General features: G+C 51.0%; 2 protein-coding genes across 4 annotated transcripts; both read left to right on the top strand.

Moving 5' to 3' along the window:
• Window positions 1-967: 967 nt before the first annotated feature.
• Window positions 968-6,345, top strand: LOC128848448 (zinc finger protein 436-like). Its single transcript, XM_054048451.1, has 5 exons — window positions 968-1,190; window positions 1,946-2,033; window positions 2,529-2,655; window positions 3,279-3,392; window positions 3,709-6,345. Exons 2-5 carry the CDS (start codon window positions 1,977-1,979, stop codon window positions 5,664-5,666), a joined length of 2,256 nt encoding a protein of 751 aa, XP_053904426.1. The 5' UTR covers window positions 968-1,190; window positions 1,946-1,976; the 3' UTR covers window positions 5,667-6,345.
• A 9,182-nt stretch (window positions 6,346-15,527) lies between these two features.
• Window positions 15,528-23,713, top strand: LOC128848423 (zinc finger protein 850-like). 3 transcript variants are annotated; one of them, XM_054048412.1, is made up of 5 exons: window positions 15,528-15,780; window positions 16,293-16,419; window positions 17,671-17,784; window positions 18,095-19,475; window positions 19,644-23,713. In XM_054048412.1, the coding sequence occupies exons 1-5, from the start codon at window positions 15,724-15,726 to the stop codon at window positions 20,815-20,817; spliced, it is 2,853 nt and encodes a 950-aa protein (XP_053904387.1). In that variant the 5' UTR covers window positions 15,528-15,723; the 3' UTR covers window positions 20,818-23,713. The 3 variants fall into 3 exon arrangements, with proteins under 3 accessions (XP_053904387.1, XP_053904386.1, XP_053904385.1); XM_054048411.1 differs by having other exon boundaries at window positions 18,098-23,713; XM_054048410.1 differs by having other exon boundaries at window positions 18,095-23,713.
• Window positions 23,714-23,859: the final 146 nt, after the last annotated feature.

The following is a 23,859-nucleotide window of genomic DNA, read 5'->3' as shown; positions in this document are numbered from 1 at the left end:
CTCCCAGTACCAAAAGACAGGAAGATCCAATGAAAAAAGAAAACCCTGAGGCAGGCAGGCCAATAAGGGAGTCAGGTGCCAGTTCTCTGTGTGAGCTGGAGCTGCCTACCAGAGAAGGGCAGAGCTAAGGGGAGAGGAGCAGCCAGAGCTGGGTTGGAGGCAGAGGAGTAGAAGCATTGATGCAGAGGGAAGCTGCGGCTGGAGCAGTCTGGAGCTGGGTGTGGTGAGCAGCTGGGGAGAGCGAGGGAGGGAACCTGGGCAGCGTGGGATGACATCATGTTTTCCTTTCCTCTTTCCCATTTTTTCCTTAATTTTTTTTTTATTACTTGCTGTTTAATAAATCGTATTTGTTCTGAACTTTACGCAATGCTGAATAGCGGCATTGGGGATGCGTCCGGAGTGAAAAGAGCACCCCAGAGTGCGGATACGACACCCTAGCCTCTGTCCTGAGTGATCGCAATAAAATTGGGGCTGCAGACCCTGCAGGAATCTTGGGGCCAGCCTTGTCGGGGTTTCAGACACCAGAGTGGAAGGGGAGTCCTTGAAGTCAGGCAGGTCTCAAGGTAAAGGGAGTGGGAGCGAGGACTCAGCTCCTTTTGCTATTCGATTCTATCAGCGTGGTGTATAAGCCAGAAGAGTTCCCCACAATACTAAGACCGTTTCCCCTGCTTACCTCTGCATATTTATTGGTTTCTCGTAAAGTGATTTAGGATTACAGGGGAAAGTGTCAGAGCGGCCACCAGTGAAAGTTGCTGGCCACACTCTGAGGCCACCAAATTTGGTCGTGAGAATCCCTGGGCTAGTTGCTCATGATGGGCCCTTCTGACCTTAGAGCCTGTGAGTGGAACAGGAGCCGGACACAGAGATGCTGCAGAGCGATGGGTTGATCGCTAGGACCCAGGAGCAGCTGGGAGGCGGCTCTGGGGGGAGCGATCGCTGGGCTCAGGCCCGGCAGCAGGAAGTGACTCGCAGCCGCTGCGGGGACTCTGGCTCCAGGCTCCTGGCGAGATCCCCGAGCCCCGGCGGCTGGTGCTGGGAGCCCGGAGCCCGGGCTGCAGCCGGGAGAGGGGAATCTCCAGCAGGGCCCTTCCCGCTGCTCCCCAGGAGCCTCTCCCAGGGCAGAGCCCCCAGCCCGGCCAGGCCCCTTCCCGGCCCGGCCCCTGCCCCAGGGGGCCCCGCTCGGAGGGAAGGTGAGAGAGACCCGCCCCCAGAACACCCGAGCTGCAGGGGGAGGAGGATAAAGAGGGGCGGGGGGTGAGGGCAGGTGGGGGGAGCGGGGTGGGGGCAGGAGGCGGGCGCTGGGGATGCGGGGGGCAGGCTGGGATTGGGGCGGGGGTTCAGTGAAGGGAAGATGGGGCGATGCGGGGAGATTGTGGGGCTGAGGGGAGCGAGGCTGGAATTGGGGAAGATGTGAGTGGGGGGCACTGCGAGGGAAGGGGTGTGTGGGGAGACTGGCGGGGGACAGAGGCAAAAACCCAGTCCCCCCACACCCTGCTCCCAGTGTGTTATTGTCAGACACACCCGTGCTGGTGGGGTCTGTGTCTCCTGAGTTTTGCGGTCGCCCAGGGCCCTGGTCTGATTTCTGGGCAGGATTCGCATCTCAGCCACACCGGAGTCACTGCTGCTTTGGGCAGGCAGGGAGTGTGGATGGGCCAATGGGATCAGCCTCTGCCTGCCTGTCCCTGGGGGCTGCTGGGGGAGTCCAGGGCAGCTCATTCTTTAGGTGATGCCACCAGAGGGCTCCTGCTGCTCCTAAGGGAGAGGAGTTTACACGGAAGTGTGTGAAAATCTCCCAAAGTGGCCCCTTTAGTTCTGCTTTTTTTCTAGCATTTGGCTTAGAGATACTGTTACTGGGAGGGTCTGAAGAGTCTGGGAGGGAATCACGGTGTTACATGGACTGAAGCCCCTTCTGTAACCTCCCCCATCACCCTTCTTGCCCTGACAGGCTGAGGAATCACGTCCACGTTTTTCTCCAGATGGGCCCGTCTTCCATGAGACAGGGAACGGAAATGTCTGTGATGGAGCCAGCTCAGGTAGGGGATTATCAGGGAGCTCCTGGGCAGGGGCAGGGAGGAGACAGGGTGTGATAAACCTGCTGATTTTCTGAGTGGGCCCATTGGTGATGGGGGAGGGGAGATGGGACATTCCCCCATTTCTCAAACAGGATATAACACCATTGCACAGGGCTGGGAGTGAGACCCCACTAGCCACAGGCTGCTGTGAAATATGAAGGGAAGCTGTTGGGATTCCTGTCCCTGGCTCAGAGCTCTGCTTCCCGTATCAGCCTGTGTCTCGCAGATGTGTGGGAAATGAGGAGACCCTGCCCTGCTCCGTGTGCTGGGGGGAGACAAGTAGCTCTCACCTTCTCCCCATCCCCTGAAGGCTCCTGGCTGCTCTGAGCAGGGTGGGGGTGGGATTCTGCGACTCTGTCGCTCCCAGAGCTTCCATTTCTTTATCCTTCCTCCTGCATGACTAGTGGGATTGTGGCTGAAGCATCAGGTAATGAGTGGGGGCTTTTGGTGTTCCAGATGCCGGTGACCTTCGAGGAGGTGGCTGTGTATTTCACTCAGGGGCAGGGGGCTCTCCTGGACCCTGCTCAGAGAGCCCTCTACAGGGACGTCATGCAGGAGAACTACGAGACGGTGACCTCACTGGGTAAGGGATTCTTCTCCCCTCAGTTATTCGAAGTCGTGGGGTCTGCATGTCTAACTCTGGTCAGGTTCTTCCCTGGTCAGTTAGCTCAGAGGCGAATGGGTTCCATAATGCACAGCTGCCGTGTGAGAGAGACTTGCATCTCTGTGCCCTCTCCAGTGGGACATGGGTGTCAAAACACAATGGATAAGCTAAACCATCCCCACCCTCCAGCTTTCAAAGGGGCATAAATCCATCATTGTCCTGTCTGTGTTGTTTCACAGCTGCACAAACAATCCCTGTTCACCTCCCTCCTTGGGAATAGCTCCAGCCATGAGGAGGGCTCTGGGCTCGGCAGGTTTAGAAAGAGGCAGGGGTTTAAGTCCAGAGCTGTGTGTGAGTCAGCAAGGCCCCCAGAGTGCACAGATCTTGGGAAAGCCTAGTGAGGGTGTAGTAATCATTCAACTCACCTCCCCAGACAACTTCCTCTGCGCAAGGGACTCCGTGACCATTTTCCCGTCCTCTTGGCTTCCACATTCCTCCAGCAGAGCGCAGGGACAGGTTCCACTCACGGAATGTCCTTTCTGACAAATACTCCACCAGTGCTCCATGCACCCTAATCTGGTCTGATTTCACCCTCTGCACAGGATTCCCCCTTCCCAAACCTGAGCTGATCGCCCGGCTGGAACGAGGGGAGGAGCCCTGGGTGTCCGATCTCCAAGTCTGCGAGGAAAGAAGGCTTCCGAGAAGCACCCGTACAGGTGAGGACTGACACAGAAACCATCTAGGGAATGAAGGAAAAAGCTGAGAATCCCAGAATATGGTGTGAGTAAGCACCCTCAGTTCTTCCTCATCTCAGTCAGGATAGGGCTTCAGTCATCAGATATAGCTCACGCCATTCCACCCAGCCTCTAATCTGCAGGAGTTTGCTTTGCAGCTTTCCTTCTCTGTGAATGTTTGGGTGGGATGTGGAGGCGGAGTCCCGTTGCTCAGTCTTTGTGTTGGGTTTTCCCTTTGTGCTATTCCTCTTTCTCCCCAGCACAATGACTCCTGTCTGGATTGTGTCTCTCCCAGCAGGTGCTGAGCGAGGGAGTGAGAATGAGGCGGGGAATCATCATGAGGAAGTTCCTGGGGAAGTGGAACCGCAGGGGACCTTTGTGGGAAGAGCTGAAGGGAATTTTTCCCAGTGCTTGGAGCAGGCAGAAGCCTGGGGAAGTTGGCATAGGTCAGAGAGGCTTCTGGGACACCTCCCAGGGAAGAAAGTGGATGAATCTGTTTACGGTGGGGGAGGAGAGGAGGATCCCACAGCGCCGCAGACAAATCCCAAGAAAGAGCCACCCTGGCACTACCTTCAGTCTCTCGAGTGCGGGAAATGTTTCATATCAAAGACACAAATAATTAGACATCAGTTAAGCCACACAGGGGAGAGACCCCACAACTGCTTGGACTGTGGGAAAAGTTTCACAGAGAGGGCAAACCTTTTTCAACATCAGGCATTACAAACAGGAGCGAGACCCCACAAGTGCTTGGACTGTGGGAAAAGTTTCATAAGAAGGTCACACCTTGTTTATCATCAGGCAATCCACACAGGAGAGAGACCCCACAAGTGCTTGGATTGTGGGAAAAGTTTCATAGAGCGGTCAAACCTTGTTTATCATCAGGCAATCCACACAGGAGTAAGACCCCACAAGTGCTTGGACTGTGGGAAAAGTTTCATACAGAGGTCAGACCTTGTTAAACATCAGGCATTACACACAGGAGAGAGACCCCACAAGTGCTTGGACTGTGGGAAAAGTTTCATACAGAGGTCACACCTAGTTCACCATCAGGCATTACACACAGGAGCGAGACCCCACAAGTGCTTGGACTGTGGGAAAAGTTTCATACAGAGGTCACACCTAATTCGCCATCAGGCATTACACACAGGAGCGAGACCCCACAAGTGCTTGGACTGTGGGAAAAGTTTCATAGAGCGGTCAAACCTTGTTAAACATCAGGCAATCCACACAGGGGAGAGACCCCACAAGTGCTTGGACTGTGGGAAAAGTTTCATAAGAAGGTCACACCTTGTTTATCATCAGGCAATCCACACAGGAGAGAGATCCCACAAGTGCTTGCACTGTGGGAAAAGTTTCATAGAGCGGTCAGACCTTGTTAAACATCAGGCAATCCACACAGGCGAAAAGCCCCACAAGTGCTTGGACTGTGGGAAAAGTTTCATACAGAGGTCAGACCTTGTTAAACATCAGGCATTACACACAGGAGAGAGACCCCACAAGTGCTTGGACTGTGGGAAAAGTTTCAGACAGAGGTCACACCTAGTTCGCCATCAGGCATTACACACAGGAGAGAGACCCCACAAGTGCTTGGACTGTGGGAAAAGTTTCATAGAGCGGTCAGACCTTGTTAAACATCAGGCAATCCACACAGAAGAGAGACCCCACAAGTGCTTGGACTGTGGGAAAAGTTTCATACAGAGGTCACGCCTAGTTCGCCATCAGGCATTACACACAGGAGAGAGACCCCACAAGTGCTTGGACTGTGGGAAAAGTTTCATAGAGCGGTCAGACCTTGTTAAACATCAGGCAATCCACGCAGGAGAAAAACCCCACAAGTGCTTGGACTGTGGGAAAAGTTATTTACAAAGATCAAGCCTTGTTCAACATCAGGCAATCCACACAGAAGAGAGACCCCACAAGTGCTTGGACTGTGGGAAAAGTTTCATAAGAAGGTCACACCTAATTCGCCATCAGGCATTACACACAGGAGCGAGACCCCACAAGTGCTTGGACTGTGGGAAAAGTTTCATACAGAGGTCACACCTAATTCGCCATCAGGCATTACACACAGGAGCGAGACCCCACAAGTGCTTGGACTGTGGGAAAAGTTTCATAAGAAGGTCACACCTTGTTCAACATCAGGCAATCCATACAGGAGAGAGACCCCACAAGTGCTTGGACTGCGGAAAGTGTTTCATATGGAGGTCTGACCTTATTAAACATGGAAGAATCCACACAGGATCTAAACTTCTGTGACACGTGTCAAGAAAGGTTTAAGCAACTTGCATGTAATTGACTCAGGGTCAACGTTTAGAGAGAGATTTTAAAAGTGTGTCCACCTTAGATAGCTAGAGATTGAAATGTAAATGTGTATTTTCAAAGACTTGGAAGAAGAGGGCAAGTCATGTCTGAGTAACCTAATTGCCTTCTATGACGAGAAAGCTGGCTCTGTGGATGAGGGAAAAGCAGTGGATGTTTTATTCCTTGATTTTAGCAAAGCTTTTATATGATCTCCTACAGAATTCTTGCCAGCAAGTTAAAGAAGTGTGGCCTGGATGAATGGGCCATAAAGTGGATAGAAAGCTGGGTAGATCGACTGGCTCAACTGGTAGTGACCAATGGCTCCATGTCTAGTTGGCAGCTGGTATCAAGAGGAGTGCCCCAAGGGTCGATCCTGTGGCCGGTTTTGTTCAGTATCTTCATTAATCATCTGGAGGATGATGTGGACTGCACCCTCAGCAAGTTTGCCGATGACACTAAACTGGGAGAACTGGTAGATACGCTGGAGGGTAGGGATAGGATACAGAGGGACGTAGACAAATTAGAGGATTGGGCCAAAATAAATCTGATGAGGTTCAACAAGAACAAGTGCAGAGTCCTGCACTTAGGATGAAAGAATCCCATTCACTGCTACAGACTAGGGACCGACTGGCTAGGCAGCATTTCTGCAGAAAAGGACCTAGGAGTTACAGTGGATGAGAAGCTGGATATAAGTCAACAGTGTGCCCTTGTTGCCAAGAAGGCTAACGGCATTTTGGGCTGTATAAGTAGGAACATTGCCAGCAAATCAAGGGACGTGATCGTTCCCCTCTATTCAACATTGGTGAGGCCTCATCTGGAGTATTGTGTTCAGGTTTGGGCCCCACACTAAAAGAAGGATGTGGAAAAATTGGAAAGAGTCCAGCGGAGGGCAACAAAAATGATTAGGGGGCTGGAGCACGTGACTTATGAGGAAAGGCTGAGAGAACGGGGATTGTTTAGTCTACGGAAGAGAAGAATGATGGGATATCTGGTAGCTACTTTCAACTACCTGAAAGTGGGTTCCAAAGAGGATGGATCTAGACTGTTCTCAGTGGTACCAGATGACAGAACAAGGAGCAATGGTCTCCAGTTGCAGTGGGGATAGTTTAGGTTGGATATCAGGAAACACTTTTTCACTAGGAGGGTGGTGAAGCACTGGAATCGGTTACCTGGAGAGGTGGTGCAATCTCCTTTCTTAGAGGTTTTTAAGGTCAGGCTTGACAAAGCCCTGTCTGGGATGGTTTAGTTGGGGAGTGGTCCTGCTTTAAGCAGGGGGTTGGAGTAGATGACCTCCTGAGGTCCCTTCCAACCCTGATATTCTATGATTCTAAGAGGGGTAACTGTAGTAGTCTATGTTTAGCTATCCAAAGTGTTCCTGTATTCTGTTAAATCAGGGATCAATAATTCAGTGATTATGCCCATGTCCCATGCCACTTGCCCAATTCCAGCTCAGTCTCTTTGAATTCGCTGGGGGTAGGGGCTGAAGGATGGAGGGAAAGTTTATAGCTGAAATTTTGCAAGGTTAGTGTTAATCGGATCTGTTCCGCTTTCCTGCTCGGACATTTTCTCTGGGGATCCCAGAGACGGAAAGGAGCAGGTGTTACTATCTTGAGTCCGCATCCCCATGGTGACTCTCTACACTATCAATTATCAAAATGTGGGCAGAGCATCCCAATGGAGGCACAGGAATGTGTCAGGGGAGGCGCGATCAGTGTGGGTTGTTGGGTTTTTTTTTTTAAAGAGCACTGGCTTTCAGCCCCAGTTGGCTGGGGCTCATGAGGAAGGAACAGGCCTATCTGGGAGGTGGGGATAAATGCTCAGGCTCTCAAACCCAGGTGGAGCAGCAGCACAGAAGTCGGGGTGGCAATGGGGTGATAAGTCTGCTGTGAACAGCGATATTGAGGAATATCACTCTTCACGTGGCCACCCTAACTTCTGTGCTGCTGTTGGAGGCCTTCAGAGCTGTGCACATCGCCAATGACTACTCTGCCTTTAGAGCTGGGTGGTGATATATGTGCTTTTCAAGGTGGGGGCGTAAATGACCACAGACACCAAGGTGGGGGTGGCAATGAAACACATCTGAGAACCACTGGTCTACACTCTTATGGGCACCACGTTTATAAAATGATAAATCTTCTGCAAAGTATGGCTTGTGAGGTATCATGGGAAAAGTCATCATCTGCTGAATATTATTGTCCCATTAAAATGTGTCTATCAGCACTGTCCATGGAGCTCTGAGAGTTTGCTGTATGTTTGTTACATGCTGTAAAGCTGGAAAACGCCCACAGACGAGCTCCTCAGAGACAATGTCACCTGCACACCAGCTAGGTGCTACGTGGCCAGTAATTGCTCAGCCGGCCGTTCACCAGCTGTGGAGCTGGGAACAGGAGAGTTACAATTCTCCGGAAGGACGGCTGCACGCTCACTTAGGCCACAGACTGATTGTCGCCTGCCCCCCGGCTGGGGGGTGAACCTCAAAGAGGAGAGTGGTATAAAAGCACAAGGGAGAATTGCCTCCATTTTTACCTCTCCTCTCCCATCTTTACAGAAGGCAACAAGATGGCTTGAAAGGCAACAGGGAGGGTGGATCAAGGCTGGAAGGAAATCCAGCTTGGGTTTAAGAACTGTGAACTGCCTGCAACAGCGGGTGGGATGCGAAAACCTGCTTGCTTCACATTTTCCTTAGTTTGGTATAATTTAGGTTTTAAAATGCATGTTTTAATTTTATAGTTTTAACCGTTTCTGACCTTTAACATCTTTCTCCCTTGTAATCCCTGAAAACCCCCTTGCTCCAGTTACTAAACTGGTTTTAGTGTTTTGTCTGGACCTGTGTGTTTTCATTGAAGCGTTTGGGGGATTTGACTGGAGAGAACAAGGCTATGGCCTAATCCGGCCCCTTTATGGGGGCGACCCACTAATTACTGAGTTTGTCCAGTGCAGTGGACAGACTGAGCAGTCCAAGATGCACATTCCCGGGGTGCAAGGCTGGGAATAGAGAACTGGCTGATGTTGCTGTGTCGTTTGGTACATTCCTGAGTGTCTGGCTGGTCGCACTCAGTGCAGTGCAGCCAGGAGTGACTTTGAAGGCTGGTGGCTGTGTGTGAGCAGAGCGTGGTGGGGGTTGTTGTTCACACAGGGAAGCAGCCGGGTGGATATGATTTAAATCACTAGTCAGGAAGACTCAATTTAATCATGGTTTTCTACGTAAAAATGTATTCTTGTTGGTTGTTATAACCTTAATACATATTCTTCACAACCAGGGCCGGTAGAAGGATGTTTCGCGCCCTATGTGAAACTTCCACTTTGCACCCCCCCGTCCCTGAGCCCCCACCCTGGAACGACCCCCCCTCCCTGCAGCTCTCCCCTTCCGCCCTGAGGCTCCCCGCACAGCAGCTCCGCCCTGAGGCACCCCCCCACCCCAGCTCACCCCTGCCCCACCTCCTCCCTGAGCCCGCCGTGCCTGCTTCACTTCTCAGCTTAGGCTCCACAAGCCTGGGAGGCAGGAGAAGTGAAGAAACCACAGCATGCTTGGGGAGGAGGTGGGGCAGGGGTGAGCTGGGGCGGGGAGTTCCCCTGCGTGTCGCCCCACCCCGCTTGCTGCAGGCGGCCCTCCCCGCTCTCCACTGCCTCAGGTCCCTCCACTTAAATGCCAGCGGCGACTGGGGCTGCTGAAGATGCGTCCGCCGTGGTTGATGTTGAAGGAAATGGTGCCCCCCAAATCCTAGCACACTAGGCGACCACCTACATGGCCTAAACGATTCCACCGGCCCCGTTCACAATGCAGAGATAGATGTAGGTTTCATTTCTAGAAGGTACACACTATACATTTTTAAACAGTGATTTATTTTGAAAACTTTTCAGATTGTCTGATATAGCTGTAAAACTAATGAATGTTTGTTTGGTTATTTCATTACCAAAGGTAATTGAAGCAGATATTTATGAAGTCATTAGGAGGTGAACTATTTAACTAAAACAACAACGTTCAGTATTCTGGATTTGTTTCTTCAACAGCAAACATATAATATTTTAACAGAAAAGTGTATGTCCCTCTCTTCTCACATTTGTCTCCAGACTTCTCCTTCTCCAGATCTATTCTGCCTCCAACAGTCTTGTATTCATTGAACTTTTTGAAACTTTGCAAGTTTGGAGAGCGGTAAGGGATTAACTCTTTGTACACTAATTTGCAGAGGAACAATAGAGGTGAGGTCTGTTATTTCTCACCTCTACATATTAATTTATTTTAAAACATTTTTACTGTTAACAAGTATGTTACCTTTGGAGACACAAAGACAAAGTTTGAGAACTGGCAAACTAAGCATCTCTCATGGTATCTTCTAGACTGAGCACTGAGTCCCATAGGGTAGATAGAAAGATTTACCTAAGTAATCTATACAGAAGCCTGTGGATCCCCATAAGACTGGGTCCTTAATGCATGAACTACAGGAACTCATTTACAAAAGTTTTCTTAAACATGACATGTCTATATTGTCTCATACTATAGAATTAGAATGTATAATCCCTATTCTATGATGAGAGATCTTTGAGCTATAATGTATCTTTTTCTTTAGATAAAATGTTTTTTGAGGAAAAAAATTATCAAAATAATCCGAATTAAATAAAAAAAATCTGATTTTCTTGATTTTTTTTTAAATCATTGATTTTTATTCACTCTGGGAAGCAGTGTAAAACATGCCCTGGGATGGAGAATTAAGTAGTTCAACAGTCCAGATTGTACCCTGGGAAATGTCTCACACCCGCTGTCTCCTGGCACCATTGTGCCTTCATCATCCTGATTCTGAAAGGCAAGTTACGCAGGGCAAACCAGAGAAGAGGAACCAGCCAACATCCTCAACTCCACCGACGTTGGTTTTGGCTAAATCCTGAACTCCCCCTGGCATGGCAGACTTGAGGTTCTGCTGCCAACCTTCCCCTCATGCATCTGTTTCCTTCCCAATGGTCAGGGGTGAAAGTAACTTAAAGGACTTAGCAAAGGGCTGAGCAAACTTTTGGGCTCGAGGGCCACATGAGGGTTGTAAAATTGTATGGAGGACCAGATAGGGAAGGCTGTTCCTCCGCAAACAGCTTGGCCCCGCCCCCTATCCGCCCTCTCCCACTTCCCAGCCCTTGACTGCCCCCCCTCAAAATCCCCAACCCCATCCAACCCACCCCCACTCCTTGTCTCGTAACCACCCTCTCCGGAGACCCCCACCCTAACTGCGCCGCCCAGAAACCTCCCACCCAACCCCCCTTGCTCCCTGTCCAATGACAGCCCTATCCCCGCCCACCCTCTGACAGACTCCCAGGACTCCCACGTGCCATCCAACCCCCCCTGCTCCCTGACCGCCCCCTCCAGAGACCCACCCACCCCTAACCACCACCCCGGAACCCCAACCGCTATGCAACCCACTCTGCTCCCTGTTCCCTGATTACCCCCGGTGAGCTGCTGCCACTTATCCAACCCCACGGCCCTATCTCCCCTACCATGCTACTGAGAGCAGCGTGTCTGGCTCCGCAAGGATCTAGACACACTGCTCCGCGGAAGCGCACAGCCCCACCCCCAGAGCGCTGCCCACACGGTCAGACTTTGTCATCAGGCAATCCACACAGGAGAGAGACCCCACAAGTGCTTGGACTGTGGGAAAAGTTTCATGTGAAGGACAGACCTTGTTTATCATCAGGCAATCCACACAGGAGAGAGACCTCACAAGTGCTTGGACTGTGGGAAAAGTTTTATACAAAAGTTTTTTGGTTGAAGGATGGCTACTTTTAAATCTGTTATTGAATGTTCAGGGATATTGAAAAAAGGAATAGAGGGTCCTGTGGCACCGTTGGGACTAACAGAAGTACTGGGAGCATAAGCTTTTGTGGGCAAACCTTGCATCTGAAGAAGTGAGGTTCTTACCCACGAAAGCTTATGCTCCCAGTACTTCTGTTAGTCCCAAAGGTGCCACAGGACCCTCTGTTGCTTTTTACAGATTCAGACTAACACGGCTACCCCTCTGATACAGGGATATTGAAGTGTTCTCCTACTGGCTTTTGTATGTTACCATTCCTGATTTGTGTCCATTTATTCTTTTACGTAGAGACTGTCCGGTTTGGCCAATGTACATGGCAGAGGGGCATTGCTGGCACATGATGGCATATATTATGTTAGTAGATGTGCACCTGAATGTGCCCCTGATAGTGTGGCTGATATGGCTGGGTCCTATGATGGTGTCGCTAGAGTAGATATGGGGACAGAGTTGGCAACGGGGTTTGTTGCAGGGATTGGTTCCTGGGTTAGTGTTTCTGTGGTGTGGTGTGTAATTGCTGGTGAGTATTTGCTTCAGATTGGGAGCTGTCTGTAAGCGAGGACTGGCTTGCCTCCCAAGGTCTGGAGAGAAGCTGGAGGCAGGTAGGTAAGTATAGCGGTCAATAGGTTTCTGGTATAGGGTGGTGTTTATGTGACCATCACTTATTTGCTGTGGTATCCAGGATCTATTGTGTGGACTGGTCCAGGCTGAGGTCGATGGTGGGGTGGAAATCGTTGAAATCCTGGTGAGGGAGGGTTTCCTCTCCCCAGCAACTCCATTGGATCTGGGCCAAGCCTGCAGAGGGGCTCCTCTCCGTGCCTGCCTTCACAGCCCTCGATAGCCAGCCAGTCATGCCCTCCCCATGTCCTGCAGTGTCCTGCATTGGGATGACAGAGAGTTTCTGTGCCCCACTCGCCCCACATGGATCCCTCTTCTGATAACCTCTGCACCCCATGTTCACCACTTGTGTATAAAGAAGAACAGGAGGACTTGTGGCACCTTAGAGACTAACAAATTTATTAGAGCATAAGCTTTAAGTGGGCTGTAGTCCACGAAAGCTTATGCTCTAATAAATTTGTTAGTCTCTAAGGTGCCACAAGTCCTCCTGTTCTTCTTTTTGCGGATACAGACTAACACGGCTGCTACTCTGAAACCTTTCACTTGTGTATGGTTATGATATTTTGTGTGCAAAGTGTGCCTGGTGAGGGATCATTGGAAAACTCATGATCTGCTGAATATTGTGCCGTTGAAATGCGTGTGACACCAGTGCATGTAGAATGGTGGGGTGGCAGCTGACAGGGGATGTAGAGTTAGGGGTGCTGGGGTGACCGTTCCCACCGCTTACCTCTGTGAATATTTATTGGTTTCTCATAAAGTGAGTTAGGATTATGGGGGAAAGTGTCACAGCTGCCACTAGTAAGAGTTGCTGGCCACAGTCTGAGGTCGTGAGAACCCCTGGGCTAGATGCTCATGATGGACCCTTCTGACCGTAGAGCCTGTGAGTGGAACAGGAGCCGGACACAGAGATGCTGCAGCGCGGTGGGTTGATCGCTAGGACCCAGGAGCAGCTGGGAGGCGGCTCTGGGGCAGCGATCGCTGGGCTCAGGCCCGGCAGCAGGAAGTGACTCGCAGCCGCTGCGGGGACTCTGGCTCCAGGCTCCTGGCGAGATCCCCGAGCCCCGGCGGCTGGTGCTGGGAGCCCGGAGCCCGGGCTGCAGCCGGGAGAGGGGAATCTCCAGCAGGGCCCTTCCCGCTGCTCCCCAGGAGCCTCTCCCAGGGCTGAGTCCCCAGCCCGGCCAGGCCCCTTCCCGGCCCGGCCCCTGCCCCAGGGGGCCCCGCTCGGAGGGAAGGTGAGAGAGACTCGCCCCGCCCCCCGTCACCCCCGGGCTGCAGGGGGAGGAGGGAGCAGGAGGCGGGTGCTGGCGATGCGGGGGGCAGGCTGTGATGGGGGCGGGGGTGCACTGAAGGGAAGATGGAGGGATCGAGGGGATTGTGGGGTGGAGGGGAGCGAGGCTGGAATGGGGGAAGATGTGAGTCGGGGGCACTGCGAGGGAAGGGGGTGTGTGGGGAGACTGGCGGTGGACAGAGGCAAAAACCCAGCCCCCCACACCACACCCTGCTACCAGTGTGTTATTGTCAGACACACCCGTGTTGGTTGGGTCTGTGCAGGGCCGGCTCTAGGTTTTTTGCCGCCCCAAGCGAAAAAAAGTGTGGCTGCCCCCACCCCAGAGCTCCCTCCCTGCACCCTTCCGCTGCCCCAGCCCTGGGCTCTCCCACCCACCCGCACCCACTGCCATCCCAGCCCTGGGCTCTCCCCCCTCACCACGTGCGGCCCGAGCTCTGGGCTCTCCTCCCCCATCCGCACCCCCTGCCATCCCAGCCCTGGGTTCTCCCCGCCCCTCCACCTGCACCCTCCTTCCGCCCCAGCCTTGGATCACTGGTAACTCGCTCCCAGGGTGGGTCATTCAGCAGGAATTTTGGATGTTCACAGAACACAGACAGGATTGGTTCCCATATGGTTACAGCCCCCCACACCCACACCCTGCTCCCAGTGTGTTATTGTCAGACGCACCCGTGCTGGTTGGGTCTGTGCAGGGCCGGCTCTAGGTTTTTTGCCGCCCCAAGGAAAAAAAATGTGGCTGCCCCCACCACAGAGCCCTGGGCTCCCCCCCTGCACCCTTCTGCTGCCCCAGCCCTGGGGTCTCCCCCCCACCACGTGCAGCCGGAGCTCAGGGCTCCTCTTTTCCCCCGCACCAGTGCCCGCCCACCCACACACCCCTTCCTGCCCCAGCCCTGGGCTCTTCCCTCCATCCACCTGCACCCTCCTTCCGCCCCAGCCCTGGATCACTGGTAACTTGCTCCCAGGGCGGGTCATTCAGCAATTTTGGATGTTCACAGAACACAGACAGGATTGGTTCCCATATGGTTACAGAACTGCAGTAAAGTGGAACCATTTTCAGCTTGTGTGATTGGAGGATATCTGGATGCATATTATAAGCCTGTTCCCCATCAAAGAGGAAAAGTTGAAGTGTCTTTATTATTCCTTTGTTCCACTCTTTGTTTCTGTGGGGAATTTGCCAATGCGATATCACTGTCTTCCTTTCAAACAAATAAAACTGAAAAAAAAAAAAAAAAGGCAATTGCTGTTGAAAATAGCAATTCTGGTCCTAAAAACCACAGGGAAGCATTTCTTGCTCAATTTTATCCTACTTTTTCTACAGCAAGTTACAGTGGATCAGTATATTTGATTTGGGAGAACTAAAGTAACAGCTGCCCAAATTGAGCTTGAGCACTCCTGAATTTTGAGGTGTTCAAATCTGGAAGGCAGGTGCTAGATTCCCTTTCTGAATATTAGCTAAATCTGGAAAGGAAAAGTCAATTTCTGCTTCCATGGCTCAGTGGAAGTGGAAATCCTCCTACGGGCCTGATACTGTATCTAAAGCTGCCCAGGTCCAGAGCCTCCCCTCCCTTACTTTTCATTTTAAATTCTAGTGGGATCCACATACCTCCCTTGCTAGGCTTCAGATAGAGAGGTGCACTGTCCATTTAGTCCACCCAATTCCTTCTTTGGGGGCTGCAAGGTGAGGTCACACCAGTATCCCTAATCCAGTCTGGGGAAGTCTTCTGAAGGGAATATCTGGGCCAAAGCTTTTTTCTACTCCTTGGGCACACTTGTTGCCTATTCACAGTGCCACCCGGCTCTAGCAATGAGCTCTCCCTTCACAACAAGCTGCAGCATGAGGTTTCAGCTACCATACTCCCTCCCCCTCCCTTTCCTGTTAATAGAGGCCAAGGGAATGCTGGGAAATGTAGTTCTTTCCCTGCTCCAGGACTGGCTCTATAGGCAGGGAACTAACCAAGGAACAACAGCTCCCAGGGCCCCCTGTTGGCTCTCAGCTCCCAGGCTGGATCCCTGCCCGCTGGTGTCCCTGCAAATGGGCTGCCCCAAGTTGCTGCTTGCTTTCCTGGTGCCTAGAGCCGCCCCTGGGTCTGTGTCTCATGAGTTTTGGGGTCGCCCAGAGCCCTGGTCTGATTTCTGGGTGGCCCCTTTGGTTCTGCTTTTTTTTCTAGCATTTGGATCAGAGATACTGTTACTGGGAGGGTCTGAAGAGCCTGAGTGGGAACCGGGGTGTGACATGGACTGAAGCCCCTTCTGTAACCTCCCCCATCGCCCCTCTCGCCCCGTCAGGCTGAGGAATCACGTCCACGTTTTGCTCCAGATGGACCCGTCTTCCAGGAGACAGGGAAGGGAAATGTCTGTGATGGAGCCAGCTCAGGTAGGGGATTTTCAGGGGCAGGGAGGAGACAAGATGTGATAAACCTGCTGTTTTTCTGAGTGGGCCCATTGGTGACGGGGGAGGGGAGACGGGACATTCCCCCATTTCTCAGACAGGATACAACCCACTTACACAGGGCTGGGAACATTTTCAAGCCTCCCAGTGCTGGAGTGAGATCCCATTAGCCTGAGGCTGCTGTGAATTATGAAGGGAAGTTGTCAGGTTTCCTGTCCCTGTCCCTGGCTTAGGGCTCTGCTTCCCATATTAGCCTGTGGCTGGCACGTGTGTGGGAAATGAAACGACCCTGCCCTGCTCTGTGTGCTGGGGTGGACAAGGAGCTCTGATCTTCTCCCCAGGCCCTGAAGCCTCCTGGCTGCTCTCAGCAGGGTGGGGGTGGGATTCTGCTACTCTGGCCCTCCCAGAGCTTCCATTTCTTTATCCTTCCTCCCACGTTACTAGTGGGATTGTTGCTGGGGCAGCAAGTACTGAGTGGGGGACTTTTGTTGTTTCAGTTACCAGTGACGTTCGAGGAGGTGGCTGTGTATTTCACCCAGGGGCAGGGGGCTCTGCTGGACCCCGCTCAGAGAGCTCTCTACAGAGACGTCATGCAGGAGAACTACGAGACGGTGACCTCGCTGGGTAAGGGATTCCCATTCCTTCTTATACTAGAAGTAGGGAGACTAGGTGAGAGAGGTGAAATATGAGGACGCGGGGGGGAGCCAAACAAAAAACAAAAAACAAGCCGGCGGTGAAGGAAAACGAAAGAAACCGCCGGAGCACAATAAAAATTGGTGGGGGCTGAGAACCCACCGGCGGCTCCACGCCCCGTCCCGCCCGCACCAGATTGCCTCCGTTCCGTCTCCACCTCCCACCTCGGGGAGGGAGGTGGGCAGCACGCAGAGCCCCTCCCGCAGCCAGAGGGACCCGCCAGGGGGCCAGTTGAGTCCCAACAGGGTCGAGGGGCGTGGGGGGCGGTGGGCTTGCTGCCGGCGCCTACAAGCCCCACCCCCGCAGCACGCAGCATAGACCTCCTCACCGCCTCTGTGCGTGCCTGGGGAGTGGGGCTACAGCACTCTGCAGGCTCATGCCGGCCGGCGGGGAAGAGCCAGGTGTTCATTTGTGCTTCCCCAGGCCCAGGAAGAAGATGTGAGTGGCGACGGCTTTCGTCCTCCAACAGACGGTCCCCTGATATCAGGACATAGTGCGTCCCAGCCGATGTAAGGTTGGGACACGGGACAAATACCCTAAAATCGGGCCTGTGCTGATAATATCGGGTCGTCTGGTCACCCTAACTAGAAGCCGTGGGGTCTGCGTGTCTGAATCTGGTCAGGTTCTTCCCTGGTCAGTTAGATCAGAGGCGAGTGGTTCCATAATGCACAGCTGCCGTATGAGAGAGACTTGCATCTCCGTGCTCTCTCCAGTGGGACATGGGTGTCAAAACCCAATGGACAAGCTAAACCATCCCCACCCCTCCAGCTTTCAAAGGGGCATAAATCCAGCATTGTCCTGACTGTGTTGTTTCTCGGCTTCACACACAAACCCTGTTCACCTCCCTCCTTGGGAATAGCTCCAGCCATGGGGAGTGCTCTGGGCTCTGCAGGTTTAGAAAGAAGCAGGGGTTTAAGTGCAGAGCTGTGTGTGAGTCAGCAAGGCCCCCAGAGCGCACAGATCCTGGGAACGCCTAATGAGAGTGTAGTAATAATTCAACTCACCTCCCCAGACAACTTCCTCTGCACAAGGGGGCTCACTGATCGTTTCCCCGTCCTCTTGGATTAACCGCTCCTCCAGCAGAGCACAGGGACAGGTTGCACTCACGGAATGTTCTTTCTGACAAATACTCCACCAATGCTCCACGCATCCTGATCTGGTCTGATTTCACCCTCTGCACAGGATTTCCAATTCCCAAACCTGAGCTCATCTCCCGGCTGGAACGAGGGGAAGAACCGTGGGTGCCCGATCTCCAGGCCTGCAAAGAAAGAAGGCTTCCGAGATGCACCCATACAGGTGAGGACTGACACAGAAACAATCTAGGGAATGAAAGAAGTTGAGAATCCCAAAATATGGTGTGAGTAAGCACCCTCAGTTCTTCCTCATCTCAGCCAGGACAGGGCTGCAGTCATCAGATATAGCTCACGCCATTTTATCCAGCCTCTTAGCTGCAGGAGTTTGCTTCCCAGCTTTCCTTCCCTGTGAGTGTTTGGGTGCGATGTAATGGCAGAGTGCAATTACTCAATCTTTGTGTTGGGTTTTTCCTCGGTGCTCTTCCTCTTTCTCCCCAGCACAATGACTCCTGTCTGGATTGTGTCTCTCTCAGCAGGTGCTGAGCGAGGGAGTGAGAATCAGCAGGGGAATCATCATGAGGAAGTTCCCAGGGAAGTGGAACTGCAGGGGACCTTTGTAGGAAGAGCTGAAGGGAATTTTTCCCAGTGCTTGGAGCAGGAAGAAGGCTGGGGTAACTGGCACAGGTCAGAGAGGCTTCTGGAAAACCACGCAGGGAAGAAAGTGGATGAATCTATTAACGGTGGGGGAGGAGACAAGGATCCCAGAGCGCAGCAGACAAATCCCAAGGAAGAGACACCCGGGCACTACCCTCAGTTTGCGAAAGAATTCATTGTGACACATCAGACAATCTATACTGGAGGGAAACCCCCTCAATGCTTGGACGATGGGGAAAGTTTTAATAAGCTCTCAGATCTTAATAACCATGGGAGCAGCCACACTGAAGAGAAACCCTCTCAATCCCTCGAGCGGGGGAAATGTTTCATTTCGAAGACACAAATAATTAGACATCAGTTAAGCCACACAAGGGAGAGACCCCATAAGTGCTTGGACTGTGGGAAAAGATTCATAAGAAAGTCAAACCTTGTTAAACATCAGGCAATCCACACAGGAGAGAGACCTCACAAGTGCTTGGACTGTGGGAAAAGTTTCATACAGAAGTCACACCTAGTTCGTCATCAGGCAATCCACACAGGAGAAAGACGCCACAAGTGCTTGGACTGTGGGAAAAGTTTCATAAGAAGGTCACACCTTGTTAAACATCAGGCATTACACACAGGAGCGAGACCCCATAAGTGCTTGGACTGTGGGAAAAGTTTCATACAAAGGTCAGACCTTGTTCATCATCAGGCAATCCACACAGGCGAAAGACCCCACAAGTGCTTGGACTGTGGGAAAAGTTTCATAAGAAAGTCAAACCTTGTTACACATCAGGCAATCCACACAGGAGAAAGACCCTACAAGTGCTTGAACTGTGGGAAAAGTTTCATAACAAAGTCAACCCTTGTTCAACATCAGGCAATCCACACAGGAGAGAGACCTCACAAGTGCTTGGACTGTGGGAAAAGTTTCATGAAAAGGTCAGACCTTGTTAAACATCAGGTATTACACACAGGAGCGAGACCACACAAGTGCTTTGACTGTGGGAAAAGTTTCAAAAGAAAGTCACACCTAGTTCGTCATCAGGCAATCCACTCAGGAGAGAGACTCCACAAGTGCTTGGACTGTGGGAAAAGTTTCAAAAGAAGGTCACACCTTGTTAAACATCAGGCAATCCACACAGGAGAGAGACCCCACAAGTGCTTGGACTGTGGGAAACTTTTCATACAGAGGTCACACCTAGTTCGTCATCAGGTAATCCACACAGGAGAGAGACCCCACAAATGCTTGGACTGTGGGAAAAGTTTCAAAAGAAGGTCTGACCTTGTTCAACATCAGGCAATCCACACAGGAGCCAGACCTCACAACTGCTTAGACTGTGGGAAAAGTTTCATACAGAGGTCAGAGCTTGTTAAACATCAGGCAATCCACGGAGGAGAGAGACCCCACAAGTGCTTGGACTGTGGGAAACTTTTCATACAGAGGTCACACCTAGTTCGTCATCAGGCAATCCACACAGGAGAGAGACTCCACAAGTGCTTGGACTGTGGGAAAAGTTTCAAAAGAAGGTCACACCTTGTTAAACATCAGGCAATCCACACAGGAGAGAGACCCCACAAGTGCTTGGACTGTGGGAAACTTTTCATACAGAGGTCACACCTAGTTCGTCATCAGGCAATCCACACAGGAGAGAGACCCCACAAGTGCTTGGACTGTGGGAAAAGTTTCAAAAGAAGGTCACACCTTGTTACACATCAGTCAATGCACACAGGAAAGAAACCCCACAAGTGCTTGTACTGTGGGAAAAGTTTCATGAAAAGGTCATACCTTGTTCAACATCAGGCAATCCACACTGGAGAGAAACCCCACAAGTGCTTGGACTGTGGGAAAAGTTTCATGAAAAGGTCATACCTTATTAAACATCGGGCTATCCACACAGGAGAGAGACCCCACAAGTGCTTGGACTGTGGGAAAAGTTTCATACAGCGGTCACACCTTGTTACACATCAGGCAATCCACACAGGAGAGAGACCCCACAAGTGTGTGGACTGTGGGAAAAGTTTCATAGAGAGATCAAACCTTGTTCAACATCGGGCAATCCACACAGAAGAAAGACCCCACAAGTGCTTGGACTGTGGGAAAAGTTTCATAGAGAGATCAAACCTTGTTCAACATAGGGCAATCCACACAGAAGAAAGACCCCACAAGTGCTTGGACTGTGGCAAAAGTTTCATAAGAAAGTCACACCTTGTTTTTCATCAAGCAATCCACACAGGAGCCAGACCTCACAACTGCTTAGACTGTGGGAAAAGTTTCATACAAAGGTCCGACCTTGTTAAACATCAGGCAATCCACACAGGAGAGAGACCCCACAAGTGCTTAGAGTGTGGGAAAAGCTTCAGAAGAAAGTCAAAACTTGTTCAACATCAGACAATACACACAGGAGAGAGACCCCACAAATGCTTGGACTGTGGGAAAAGTTTCTTATGGAAGTCAAACCTTATTCAACATCAGGCAATCCACACAGGAGAGAGACCCCACAAATGCTTCGACTGTGTGAAAAGTTTCATAAGAAGGTCACAGCTTGTTAAACATCAGGCATTACACACAGGAGAAACAGTCCAAGCACTTGTGGGCTCTGGGAAAAGTTTCATATAGCGGTCACACCTTGTTAAACATCAGGCATTGCACACAGGAGAAAGACCACACAAGTGCTTGGACTGTGGGAAAAGTTTCATAGAGAGGTTATACCTAGTTCGCCATCAGGCATTGCACACAGAAGAGAGACCACACATGTGCTTGGACTATGGGAAAAGTTTCATAAGAAGGTCACACCTTCTTTATCATCAGGCACTCCACACGGGAGAGAGAGCCCACAAGTGCTTGGACTGTGGGAAAAGTTTTATACAGATGTCACACCTTGTTCAACATCAGTCAATCCACACAGGAGAGACTCCAGAGGTTCTTGGACTGCTGGAAATGTTTCATATAGAGGTCTAGCCTCATTAAACATGGAAGAATCCACACAGGATCTAAACTTCTGTGAGACATGGCAAGAAAGGGTTAAGCAACTTGTATGTAATTGACTCAGAGTCAACATTTAGAGAGAGATTTTAACAGTGTTTCTGCCTGAGATAAGCTAGAGTTTGAAATGTAAATGTGTATTTTTAAAGACTTGGAAGAAGAGGGCAAGTCATGTCTGAGTAACCTAATTGCCTTCTATGTTGAGATAACTGGTTCTGTGGATGAGGGGAGAGCAGTAGATGTGTTATTCCTTGATTTTAGCAAAGCTTTTGATATGATCTCCTACAGTATTCTTGCCAGCAAGTTGAAGAAGTATGGGCTGGATGAATGGACCATAAAATGGATAGAAAGCTGGATAGATCGTCGGGTTCAATGGGTACTGATCAATGGCTCCATGTCTAGTTGGCAGCCGGTATCAAGTGGCGTGTCCCAGTGGTCGGTCCTGGGGCCGGTTTTGTTCAGTATCTTCATTAATGATCTGGAGGATGATGTGGACTGCACCCTCAGAAAGTTTGCAGATGACACTAAACTGGGAGGAGTGGTAGATATGCTGTAGGGTAGGGATATGATACAGAGAGACGTAGACAAATTAGAGAATTAGGCCAAAATAAATCTGATGAGGTTCAACAAGGACAAGTGGAGAGTCCTGCACTTAGGATTAAGAATCCCATTCATTGCTACAGACGAGGGACCGAATGGCTAGGCAGCATTTCTGCAGAAGAGGACCTCGGGTTTATGGTGGATGAGAAGCTGGATATAAATCAACAGTCTGCCTTTGTTGCCAAGAAGGCTAAGGGCATTTTGGGCTGTTAAAGTAGGGGCATTGCCAGCAGACCGAGGGATGTGATCGTTCCCCTCTATTCAACATTGGTGAGGCCTCATCTGGAGTATTGTGTCCAGTTTTCGTCCCCACACTACAAGAAGGATGGGGATTGGTCCTGCTTTAAGCAGGGGGTTGGACTAGATGACCTCCGGAGTTCCCTTCCAACCCTGATATTCTGTGATTCTAAGAGGGGTAACTGTAGTACTCTATGTTGAGCTATCCAAAGGGTTCCTGTATTCTGTTATTTCAGGGATCAATAATTCAGCCATTATAACCGTCGCCCGTGCCACCTGCCCTATTCTAGCTCAGTCTCATTGAATTCGCTGGGGGTAGGGGCTGAAGGATGGAGGGAATGTTTATAGCTGAAATCATCAAAATGTGTTTTGCCAGGTTAATGTTAATCGGATCTGTTCCGCTCTCCTACTCGGACATTCTCTCTGGGGATCCCGGAGACAGAAAGGAGCTGGTGTTACCTTCTTGGCTACCAATCCCCACGGTGACTCTCTACACTAGCAATTCTCAAAGTGTGGGCAGAGCCTCCCAATGGAGGCACAGGAATGACTCAGGGGAGGCGTGATCAGTGTGGGTTGTTTGGGTTTTTTTAAAGAGCACTGGCTGTCAGCCCCAGTTGGCTGCGGCTCATGAGGAAGGAACAGGCCTAGCTGGGAGTTGTGGATCAATGCTCAGGCTCTCAAACCCAGGTGCAGCAGCAGCACAGAAGTAAGAGTGGCAATGGGGTGATAAGTGTTGTGAACAGCGATATTATTGAATATTATTTTTCAGGTGGCCACCCTAACTTCTGTGCTGCTATTGGAGGTCTTCAGAGCTGTGCACATCGCCAGCAACCACTCTGCCTTTAGAGCTGGGTGGTGATATATTTGCTTTTGAGGGTGGGGGCGTAAATGACTACAGACACCAAGTGGGAGAGGGCGGCAATGAAACACATCTCAGAACCACTGGTCTACACTCTTATGGGCACCACGTTTATAAAATGATAAATCTTCTCCAAAGTATGGCTTGTGAGGTATCATGGGAAAAGTCATCTTCTGCTGAATATTATTGTCCCATTAAAATGTGTCTATCAGCACTGTCCATGGAGCTCTGAGAGTTTGCTGTATGTTTGTTACATGCTGTAAAGCTGGAAAACGCCCACAGACGAGCTCCTCCAAGACAATGTCACCTGCACACCAGCTCGGTGCTACGTGGCCAGTAATTGCTCAGCCGGCCGTTCACCAGCTGTGGAGCTGGGAACAGGAGAGTTACAATTCTCCGGAATGACGGCTGGATGCTCACTTAGGCCACAGACTGATTGTCGCCTGCCCCCCGACTGGGGGATGAACCTCAAAGAGGAGAGTGGTATAAAAGCACAAGGGAGAATTGTCTCCATTTTTACCTCTCCTCTCCCATCTTTACAGAAGGAAGCAAAATGGCTTGAAAGGGAACAGGGGCCTTGGACTGGGGAGGGTGGATCAAGGCTGGAAGGAAATCCAGCTTGGGTTTAAGAACTGTGAACTGCCTGCAACAGCGGGTGGGGTGAGAAAACCTGCTTGCTTCTCATTTTCCTTAGATTGGTAAAATTTAGGATTTAAAATGCATGTTTTAATTTTATAGTTTTAACCGTTTCTGACCTTTAACATCTTTCTCCCTTGTAATCCCTGAAAACCCCCTTGCTCCAGTTACTAAACTGGTTTTAGTGTTTTGTCTGGACCTGTGTGTTTTCATTGAAGTGTTTGGGGGATTTGTCTGGAGAGAACAAGGCTGTGTCGTAATCTGGCCTCTTTATGGGGGTGACTAGGGTTACCATACGTCCGGCACTTCCTCTCCCGCTGCGGCTCTGCTCCACTCCTCCCCTC

Source organism: Malaclemys terrapin, chromosome 13 (genome assembly GCF_027887155.1).
Source record: "Malaclemys terrapin pileata isolate rMalTer1 chromosome 13, rMalTer1.hap1, whole genome shotgun sequence".
NCBI classification, from domain to species: domain Eukaryota; kingdom Metazoa; phylum Chordata; order Testudines; family Emydidae; genus Malaclemys; species Malaclemys terrapin.
Note: the sequence above shows the minus strand (reverse complement) of the source record. Positions and strands in the feature narration are given on the sequence as shown.